The following is an 11350-nucleotide window of genomic DNA, read 5'->3' as shown; positions in this document are numbered from 1 at the left end:
CAAAAAAGCTACGTTTCCCTGACCTTGATCCCTGTTACCCATTTGTTCATGTTCCCTAAGTATGTTGTTCTGGGCCTACCCCTGCCTCGCTTGCCCTCAATTTTGCCAGTGAGAGCTAGATGTTCAAGACCCTTATATCTATTCAGGTGTCCCCAAAACTGCATTTGTCGTTTCCTGATTGTTTTTAACATTGAGAGAGGTGACACTCGTGGCGGCGCTCCATAACAACAGTGCATTGTTTCGCGTATCGCCCGACGCGGGGCACGAAAACACTTACGCGCGGTGATCGCTGCCACGGCGATGCTCAGGGATGCTGTCCTGTCCGGAGAAAATGTGGTTCCGTCTGTAGTTAGTTCACTTAAGTTACTAGGCCTTTAACAAAGAAGGAGACCTGTGAATTCTATTGCATATTATTATTTCAGCCCCCTGCCTCCCTCGGCCATAAACTGAAAGACTTGTTTTTTGCTTAAGTTAACATACATTCTAATGAACAAATAGACGCAGATCTTTACTTCGTCTCTATAGATCTGAAAAAAATTAATGTCCCCGTAATTAAAGGAATAATCGGTATAATTTACAGCAAATCTACTCGTTCTCCAGTGTCCCTCTGTAATCTCTTTCTCCCTCTGTCAATTTTTTTCTCTCCCTGTCTCTTTTTTCTCTCTCCCTGTCTCTCTTTATCCCCCCCCCCCCCCAACTCTTTCCCTCTGTCTACCTGTCTGTCTACCTGTCTGTCTGTCTGTCCGTCTGTCGGTCTGTCTGTCTGTCTTTCTCTCCCTTTCTCTCTCTCTCTCTCTCTCTCTCTCTCTCTCTCTCTCTCTCTCTCTCTCTCTCTCTCTCTCTCTCTCTCTCTCTCTGTCTCTCTTTCTCCCCTCTCTCACTCTGTCTATATGTCTGTCTGTCAATCTGTTTCTTTGTATGTCTCTGTTTCTGTCTGTCTGTCTGTCTGTCTGTCTGTCTGTCTGTCTGTCTGTCTGTCTGTCTGTCTGTCTGTCTGTCTGTCTGTCTGTCTCTCTCTGTCTCTCTGTCTCTCTCTCCCTCTGTCTCTCTGTCTCTCTCCCTCTCTCTCTCTCTCTCTCTCTCTCTCTCTGTCTTTCTTTCTCTCTTTCTTTCTTTCTCTCTTTCTCTTTTTCACCCTCTCTCGCTCTACCTGTGTGTCTGTCTGTCTGTCTGTTATCTGTCTGTCTGTCTCTTTTTCTCTCTCCCTGTCTCTTCTTCTCCCCCTTCTCTCGCTTTGTCTATTTGTCACTTGTCTGTCTGTTTGACTGTCTGTCTGTCTGTCTGTCTGTCTGTCTCTTTCTCTCTCTCTCTCTCTCTCTCTCTCTCTCTCTCTCTCTCTCTCTTTCTCTCTTTCTCTCTCTCTCTTCCTCTCTCGCTCTGTCTGTCTGTCTGTCTGTCTGTCTGCCTGTCTGTCTGTCTGTCTGTCTGTCTGTCTGTCTGTCTGTCTGTCTGTCTGTCTGTCTCTCTCACACACACACACACACATACACACACAAACATATTATATTAAATTCTCACAATTTCAGATCATGGAAAAGCACATGAAGCAATAATGATAGATCTACCCCTTAAAGAGTTTAATAGGACCCCTAACACCTTCCATCCACCACCCCATCCCCCTAAAAAAAAGACAAAGAAAGTAGCAAAACCGATCGATGACACTTTGTATTTAGACAACTTTTTGCAGACCCAGGTAACATATCTTTCACTAGTAGAATGCAACCTCAATTTGGGCATTTAGACAGGAAAATAACCCCCCAATTTATAGCTGATGTAACAAAGATGAAGTATGCTGAGTTTGTGCTTGGAGTGTCAGTCTGGTAGGACCACAATCACTTTGTCATTATTCTGATAAATATTTTTCTATTCCTCAAAATATATTCGTCATCCTTTGGAAATCGAAAGAAACTCAGATTTTGATTTTAATAGGTAGGGTTTATAGCAGAACACCATTGACATTTCGTGCTAACCGGGACCATGCTTGTCTGTGATCAACCAAAATGCCTTGAACAATAGACGCAGTTTGTTTTGTTTACCGCGCGTTTCTTCACGATCAGCTGGTGCCCCAGATACGCGCATCCGGGCGGAGTGCCATCTCTCTAGTATTACTGTAAATCCTCTCTGGTCCTAATGGAAGCGCTCGTCGTTGACGGAGTTAAGCCGAGCACACAGAATTCTGTGGCCGAGCATCTGTATAAAATCTGGGAACGGCTGAGAGCCATGTGTTGTTGTTCCTGTCGGCCCACATGAAACGCTTTCACTTTCGCCTTTACATGTTGTGTTTGGAATTGTGTACAGTAGTCACTCGTTACATTGTTTTCCTCACTTTTACAAAGTGTGAAAGTTAAGTGGAATAATGGTTCGAAAAAAGATAGACAATCGGATCAGAGTGATGATCGAGAATGGTGTTGCGCAGAAACATCGCTCGATGGTTGTGCTTGTTGGCGACCGTGGCAAAGATCAGGTAGGTCTACTCAACTGTGCATTGAATATATACATCTATAGATCTATATATAATAGATCTAGAAATTTAGATATCTAGATCTAGATCTGAAATCTATATCTAATATCTAGATAGATTTCTAGATTCTAGATTAGATTTAGATATGCATGAAGTGGCAATTGCCGGTGATCTTATACTTTAGCACGTTAAATTCTTCATTGAGGACTTCCCAAACGAGCGACCACTATCAGATCTGGATCAAAATTCTATGTCATCAAGATTATACTCAATGGCTTCCAAAATCATGATGGAAGACTGAAAACCACTGTTATACGATCTATTCATGACAAAATTACGGTAGTTTACACATTTTTAGGCCCAGTTCAAAGTTTTGAAGGTCTGAGTAGGGGATTAGTAGAGTAGACTTTGGGAATTTAACGTGCTAAAGTATAAGATCACCGGCAATTGATCTACATCTAGATGTAGATCTAAATCTAGATCTAGATCTAGATCTCGGCGCTTTTTCGGTAGTTACCTCCCCGCAATTGTTATTCATGGGTTTTGGCCCCAAGGGTAGGGGGGTTTTAGGGGGGCTTGCCCCCCTGAATTTTACCACAATTTAATGGTTTGCTGTTGTTAGGTTTGATATCTTAGCTCACCGCGAATCAAACGTATAGATCTAGATCTAGAAGTAGGTCAGGCTCAAATAAGGGGGGTGGGAACTACCGAAAAAGCACCTAGATTTCTATACTATATATATCTAGAAAAATCTATTCCTAGATTTAGATCTAGATTCTAGATCTAGATTATATCTAGCTAAGATTTAGATCTAGATATCTAGATCTGTCACTTACTGAACTGACATGCATGTATTTTAAACCTGAATAATTACTAGATTCTAGATCTAGATCCAGAATCTAGATCTAATGAGACCTGTGCCTGTGTATTCAACAAGTTTCGGTCAATATGGCCACCCTCCTAGATCTAAACATGCCGTTAAACGTAGAAAAGACGCATCTTTTTGATTGGCTGCTAATTTTAGTACTTGTGATGTCATCACTTCCTTGGATACCCACATGAAACGACGTGTTTTCGGTAACCTTTCGGATTTCCTAGATCTAGTGTAGAATCTAGATTCTAGATCGTTGATGCTCAGAACAGTAAGATTAAGAACGCTGATAGATGCTTGAAATTGAAACACGGTAAACTCAAAGACAATAAACCGCACGAAAATTGCCGTAAAGACGCTGGAGGATTGGATCTAAATCTAGATCTAGCCCCCCTCTCCTGCATTTTTAATCTCTAATAGATCTATATTAAAAAACAACAAAATAAACTTCAAAGCAGCTCTACAAATTATAATTTATGGGACTGTTGGTCAATCGGGAGGAGGAGAAGAGAAAAAAACCCAATTGACCGGGATCGAACCGCTCCAAAAATCATTACACGATTTCCAACGCAGACGCGCTGTCTATTCAGCCATCAGAACTTCCGAGAGATTTATATATAAGTGTACATTAAGCATCATATACATAGACACTTCCATCTTTGGTGCCATGCGGTTGGCTATACTTAGATGTAGTCACGTGATCAGAGGATATCCTGGTCTGACATCAAACAAGATGGGCGCCTTACCTAAAAATAGTTTGCGTCTTTCTACATTTAATCGCATGTTAGATCTAAGTATGACTAGACTATATTTTCCCACGGAAGAGGCTAGCCGTACTTAATGACGGCTAGACAGCTGGGCTAGCCGTACTTAATAAGTTAATATGATGGCTAGACTGACCATTTAAAAAAAGGTAGCGTCAATTGCCACCGAGTGAATTTTTGTCAATTGCCACGTGAAACACTATCTTTAGTATTATACATATTGTGTGTCTAATGGGTCAATTTGTTCTGAACTAATTTCATTGGACAAGCATGCAAAATCTAGATCTAGTCTAGAACTACGGTACCAACTTGGCGTGTTTTCAATGTGACGTACGCCTAGATCTAGGATAGCCTTAGCCTACACTTTGGTGTAGAACCGGCACAGGCAATTCTAGAAGTACAAGGTCACAAACGCAAACAAACTCTAGCAGAAATTCATGTTATATCGGGGAACATAAATCGGGGGACGGGGGTCAGGAAAACACACACACACACACTACACACACAGTACACACACACACAGTCAGAGCTGTTAAAGTACTTTTTAAAAAGTACTTAAGTACAAATTTAAGTACAATCTAAAAAATGTACTTAAGTTCAGTAAAAGTACTTTCCTATAAAATGTACTTGAGTACAAGTACTTAAAAAAAAGTACTTATGAGTACATTTTGAATACTTTCTGCTAATATGCTAAAACACTTCAGCGCTTATGCAAAACATCATATTTTATAACTTATCCAGTATATTTGACAAATTAGGCTATTTATTACTAAAAATGTAAACAATATACAAAGCATTTGAATGTACAATATACGCACTGAACGGTGGAAATGGTCCGTGAAGTTGAACAAAAAACAACCCAAACGAACAGACGCAACTAGTGGGTAAGTGATATTATGAATAGAACTTGTTTGAGCAAGACAATGTGATCAAATGTAAGTCAGTCCTAGGGGTCGGAAAGTTCTACAGAAAGAGTATCCAAATTGAAAAATGTAGATACAAAGTTGCTCTTAAGAAAACATAAAATTGATGAAAATGGCCCGCATAGAAATGGAAAAGTGCATTGAATTCTTCATTAACAAATCCTCAAGGAATCAATGTAGCCTTAAGCAAAAACCACCCAAAAAAAGTTTAAAAGAAATTTAGGCAGCCTAAAAATTGTTAGATACACATTGAGAACACAGTTTCAGCTTCAATTGATTATAGTGGTCTTACAGATTTTGGTCACACTGCCCACGGCAAACCAAAATACAATAGTTTCCTAGAGTCTAGTAAGTGTAGTGTAACCAAAGATTCTCTACTGCAGAAGTCTCCGCCTAAGATCCCAGTGCTCAGAAGCAAGGAAAATATGGGATCTTAGCCAACGAAGCCAAGGAAGAATCTACAGTGACCCATGAACTGACGTGACCCCTGGGTGGATTTATGACATATGGCAAGCAAAGAGTGGTCAACCTTGATTACCAATCACTGTGGCATGAGGCATGCCATAAATAATATTATATATATACACACTCATTAGCCTATCGTGAGTCTTGAGATCTTTATCTACGTTTATCCAGTTGCCCCTCCCCTTTACCTGTCCAACAATTTTAGCTTTCCATCTCTGATTGCCCCCCCCCCCCCCCCCCAACCTCCTTTGTCATTACGCACCATTACGATGTGACCACACTAATTAAAATTCAGGTTGTCTCGCAAATTCCGGAAAAACTGCTTTCAATGGTCAGGGAAGAGTTCACAGTTTGATGTGATCCCGCCCGGAGCGAACTTGTAGGCCCTACCCACCCAGGGAGTGATGTAAGTTTAGGTGGCGAGCTCAGATGCGAGTGCGATGTTTGGAGAAAAGAAACGCATCGGTCAGTTCACACCTCGGTGTGATCCCGTCTGGAGCAAACACTGTACCGTTTCATGGAGTTTTACAACGCTTGTGATCACATTCACGATAGTGGCTGATCTTTGAGGCGACGGGCCGTTCTTTGATCTCAACTTTTAACTCTTGGCGGTTGATCGGGTTTTTGCTCCGTAAATTATGATCAGAAATGCCTGCACTTACCCTTCCATTAAGCTACCAAAGTACTCAAAATGTACTTAAAAAGTACTCAAAAGTACTTTTATAAAAAGTATCGGAGTACAGTAAAAGTACTGGTTTAAAAAATGTACCGGAGTACAGTAAAAGTACCGAAAATTGTAATGTAAGTACAAGTACCGGAGTACTTGTACTCCGTTACTACCAGCTCTGCACACAGAGGGACAGAGAGGCAAACGCACAACACTGAGCACTCGAGCACAGTAAGCTAGATCTACCCACCAACGCAAAAGAGCCCCAATTTACTCGGTGGCAATTGACAAAAAAGTCAATTTTTGTCAATTGCCACCGCGTCACTCTGTGGCAATTGACACTACCTTAAAAAAAATAGGCCTACTGAATTGTAAATATAAATTTTTAGTTTGCAGTATCTAAAGTATTTGTATTTGAGACGAAACCAGGTGCCTTATGACTTAATGACAGTGCTTGTATTTTAAACCTCCTGTTTTCTAATGTTAATAGGGCCTAAGATAAGTACGGCTAGACTGGCAGTACTTAAGTACGGCTAGACTTCTTGGCTAGCCGTACTTGAGTACGGGTAGACAGCCAGGCTAGCCGTACTTAAGAACGGCTAGACTGTCAGGCTAGCAGTACTTAATATTAATGGCTGAATTGTAAATGAAATTTTTAGTTTGCAATGCCTAAAGTATTTGTATTTCAGACAAAACCAAAAGGTGCCTTACTGACTTGCATGTATTTGAACCTGAATAATTACTAGTAATACTAGACCTAGATTCTAGATCTAATGAGACCGGTGTACTTAACAGGTTTGAGTCGATAGGGCCAAACCTAGATCTAAGTACGGCTGGCCACTTCGTTTTCCCACTCTATCTTTCTCTCATTCCGTCCTGTCAACTTGGGCTTTATAATGCGTTCATCGAAAAGCTATCTTCATTTAGATCTAGGCCTCGAAACTAGATCTATGATTTATGTCTGTCTGTCTGCTAACTGTTAGATCTAGATCTAGGCCATAGATCTAGAAGAACCCAAGTCTACCCTGGGTCAAGAGGTCGCTGAAACTTTCCGAAATCACAAAAGATTTCCCCTACCGGGTCCGTATACTTCATGACTTTGTTCCCGGTTACCGGGTCTGTATACACTCCCTAAAAGTATGGCTAGCCTCTTCCATATTTTATTTGGAATAAATATATTATATCAGTTCTCTAGTTAATTCATTAAATTTATTGAAGCTTTTACTTTTACTTTATTTTAGGCTACTATTTTTTGTCATTTTTGGCATTATAATGATATTGCCTTTTGCTTTTGCAGGTGGTTATTTTGCATCACATGTTGACTAAAGCCACACTCAAAGCTCGACCCTCAGTTTTGTGGTGCTACAAGAAAGAACTTGGATTCTCAAGGTTGGCTCCCTCTCTTTTGATTTCTGTACAGTTTATCCAGTATTGAGGATGTAGTTTACAGCTTCACCTTGATGTGTTAAATCAAAGCAAGTCATTATATATATATGGTTGCTTTTAAGGACAAGCGGGCTAACCCAGATTTCGGGGGGGTTTCCAGAAATCTGGACATACACCAAAAGTGGGCCTTGCCCTACCTCAGGAGAAGTTTGATTTCATTGGTGTGTATTTTTGTTTGGTTATAGAGAGAAAATTCTCCTGGTATTTAAAGAAACTGAATAAGGATTCAAAAACTTTAATTTCGATTTTCTCAAAACAGCATTTTTCGGGATAGCCCCCTTGTGCTTGAAAGCGACCATATATGATGATGAATTTCATATAATGTAAAATTTCAAATACCAACGGAAAGCTTGTGACATAGATCAGGCCTGTACGGGATAGCTGCAGGGACTGAGTTTAAAATTAATTTCTACCCAAGACGCCAAGACTGAAGATACAAATTGATTTTGGATGTGATTGAAATTGCATGAAAAGTGATGGGAGATTGCACTCTGCTCTGAAGAGAAAATAATATGTGTGTGTAGCAATTTGAGTCCTGTTCAAGTATCCTGTGTTATGAGGTTCGGTTACTAAAAAATGTGAGATTCTAAGAACTGGTGTTGTGGTTGGTTGGGGGGTGCTCTGGTGTGGTTTGCTCCTTTTTTTTCTTATATCAAACATCTGTTGTCTTTATCTCTCCTACTTCTTTATTTGTATCATATTCGATTAATAGTTACTCCTGTAATCTTCACTAAAATAAACGACCTATTTGTGTTGCAAGCGCCGTAAAACTCTCACGAAACTCAACTAAGAACTTGTGTCCTTCTTTTGAGCTGTATTATTATTTCATTTTCATTTTATTTTCCCTACAGCCATCGCAAAAAACGTATGAAGGAGTTGCAAAAAAAGATCAACAGTGGCAAACTGAGTGCTAAAGAAGACGATCCCTTTGAGCTGTTTATCTCATCGACTTCCATCAGATATTGCTACTATGCAGAGACTCACAAAATTCTGGGCAACACATATGGCATGTGTGTACTTCAGGTGCGAGTTTTTTTCACCAAACTCAGGGGTTTGAATTGTATGTGCTCTTCAGAAAATCAAACAGCCTGATTTTTTCCCCTCATTTTTCTAACTTGCCTTGAACACCAACTCAACTTGTTTTCTTTCTTTTTTCAGTTCAAATTACCTTCACTTTGGCTGCTTACTGTCACCCTTTTCTATCATCAGAAGTATATGAATCTTTGATGTGATGATGGTGTATTTATTGGCCTAAAATGTTTTTTTAGGTTAAAAAATGTTACCTAAGAGATCACAGAAAGACTACAATTTCATGTGTCATTCTTTTGATGCACATTATCATTAATTCAGGATCAAAAGGTTTCATTTGGTATCTTTTTCATTCATTTTTAACATACTTTTTTCCCAAACGGGATAGTTATATTATTAACTTTTTTAGCCATGCTTATACATTTAATGTTGTTCATAATCTCTTTCCTTTAGGATTTTGAAGCTTTGACACCAAATCTTCTTGCCCGTACAGTGGAGACAGTTGAAGGGGGTGGTGTGATAGTGCTGTTATTGAGGACCATGTCTTCGCTGAAACAGCTCTACACTATGACAATGGTAAGCTTTTCAAAGTAGTCAGACTTAAACATGTTTCCCCCCTGAAACTGAATTACACTGAAAGGAGAAATTGTAGATTTCTATTAGTAACATAATGTTATACTGTTAAAATGTCCGGTAGAAAAGTTTTAATATCATATCTTTTTGCTTTAAGAATGTATTGGCCAGTCCCATGTCTGGAGTCTGGGAATGAACAAGACACAAAGCTGAGGAAAAGCTTGTGCTTTTTTTGGTGCTTTTTTTGTGTGTTTTTTTTTGTACTTCATGAACATAGACAACTGATCATGTATCTTTACTGTGATCAACCCACAGGATGTTATATGTTACAGATTACATATTTGATATTGAATATATTAAATATTGTTAATGTGATCTGAGCATCTGTGAATGTGGGGATGAACAACGTTTAATTTCCTATATGAACTGCCAGCTGTTCTAGTTTATTACTCAAAAGTGGTATTATGGAACTGTCATCTTTTTTTCTTTTTAGGATGTCCACCTTCGATTTCGCACAGAGGCCCACCAAGATGTTGTTGGTAGATTCAATGAGAGGTAACATTCTGTGCAACGTCAGAGTTTTATGGCAGTTAAGTTAATTAGCAAGTAAAAAATTGCATTTCATTATTTATCTTAGAAAGCAAAGGAAAATGAAATCTAGTTGGATGCATGTGAACTTTTTTTTAAAAGTACAGATGTTTCTGAATCAGTAGTAGTAAAAAAAAATGTTTTGCATATAATTCTACAGTGCAAGACTCAAGATGTTTGAAGATTCTTGGCTCACTGTGCTTAATCTGTCACTCTGAAATGATTTCACAGTATGGGGGTTATTTTAAAAGTAACCTATTTGTGTCTTGTGGGTTTAAACTTGCAGAAAAATACAAAATGGCTGCTTGATTTTTGTTTGTCTGATTCTCTCAGATTTCTACTGTCTCTGGCTTCATGTGAAACTTGTGTGGTGCTGGACGACAAGCTCAACTTGATCCCTGTGTCGACCCATGCCCTCGCTCTGGAGCCACTGCCTGCTAAGTCTTTGGTAGGTCTCTCGCTGGTGCTGCAGTAGTCAGAATTAGAGATAGAATGGTTTTGCTGAAATTACCTCCTCCCCCTTTCCTGAGAATTTCTTTCCAGATAACATCTTTAGCTTTTTCTGCATTGCTGTTCTGTATCCCCTTTTTAAAAAATCATCAGTATTCCAACAACTAGCTATCTTTTGGATAGAAACAGCTTCATCTCATGTTTTAGTTCCTTTTTTGCTTTGTTTTACCCTTGAAGTTCCTCATTGAAAGACTCAGTCTCATCAATTTTTCACACTGATGTAAGCGAAATTTTGCAACCGGGACTGGGTATACTTTAAGCTCAGTTATGACCATGCTGGACTATGATGCGGATGACCTTGGGTGAGTCACTGTGTTGTTCTTGTTGGGTTTTAAAACTCTCGACACACCTGGCTTTTTCCAAATCAGAGATGAGCATCAAATCAAAGCTCCCACCCATTAAATTACCTTTCATTGTTGAAAGGGATGTAAAAGTCATACCGCGCAACACACCTAGCACACATTGAAAGCTGTGTGGAGTTATGTTTTTTAAACTTAAGAATTTAGGTATTCATTATGTTTTGTATGGAATTGTAACTAAGATTTCCTTGTGAAAATAAATTGCCATCTATTTTTTAAAAATGTTTCTTTCTCTCCACCAAATTTTTCCTTGCAGGAGGAGAACTTGACAGCTCAGGAGATAGAACTGGAGGAACTGAAGACATCAATCCAGGACATGGATGTGACCACAGGGAAAATAATCAAGTTGTGCCGAACCCTTGATCAGGTGAGCTTCTTTTCTTTTCTTTTTTTTTTTCAAGTGTGCGTTGTGTTGATTGGTGTTGGTGGTTGTGGGGGGGTAATTACTGTTGTTAGGTTGGCATCGTTTATATGTGTGATTTTGTGATTAATGTCTTTATTATATCAGATACTTGTAGTGGGGTGGGTCAGTTGGTTTTTTTGGTTGTTGTTGTTGTTGTTTTTCCAGTAAGATTACTTATAAGAATCCCAAGTACAGTATGGCTTGCTCAACATGTTTGTGCAAATAAATCAAGTCACTAAGCTTCTTGTAACTTTAAATAATACATTTGCAGTGTAGTGCTTGTGTTACCCC

General features: G+C 39.3%; 1 protein-coding gene across 1 annotated transcript in view; it reads left to right on the top strand.

Moving 5' to 3' along the window:
- Positions 1-2195: 2195 nt before the first annotated feature.
- LOC101849912 (RNA cytidine acetyltransferase) overlaps positions 2196-11350 on the top strand; it is a 40964-nt gene continuing 31809 nt past the window's right edge. Inside the window, exons 1-7 of the mRNA XM_005093568.3 lie at positions 2196-2464; positions 7449-7540; positions 8449-8620; positions 9080-9202; positions 9693-9754; positions 10121-10235; positions 10913-11023. Coding sequence (XP_005093625.1) covers positions 2357-2464; positions 7449-7540; positions 8449-8620; positions 9080-9202; positions 9693-9754; positions 10121-10235; positions 10913-11023 — 783 coding nt within the window. The 5' untranslated portion in view covers positions 2196-2356. The remainder of the gene's footprint in view (positions 2465-7448; positions 7541-8448; positions 8621-9079; positions 9203-9692; positions 9755-10120; positions 10236-10912; positions 11024-11350) is intronic.

The sequence above is a fragment of the Aplysia californica genome, unplaced genomic scaffold, assembly GCF_000002075.1.
Source record: "Aplysia californica isolate F4 #8 unplaced genomic scaffold, AplCal3.0 scaffold00066, whole genome shotgun sequence".
NCBI classification, from domain to species: domain Eukaryota; kingdom Metazoa; phylum Mollusca; class Gastropoda; order Aplysiida; family Aplysiidae; genus Aplysia; species Aplysia californica.
This window is presented reverse-complemented; position numbering and strand designations above follow the sequence as displayed.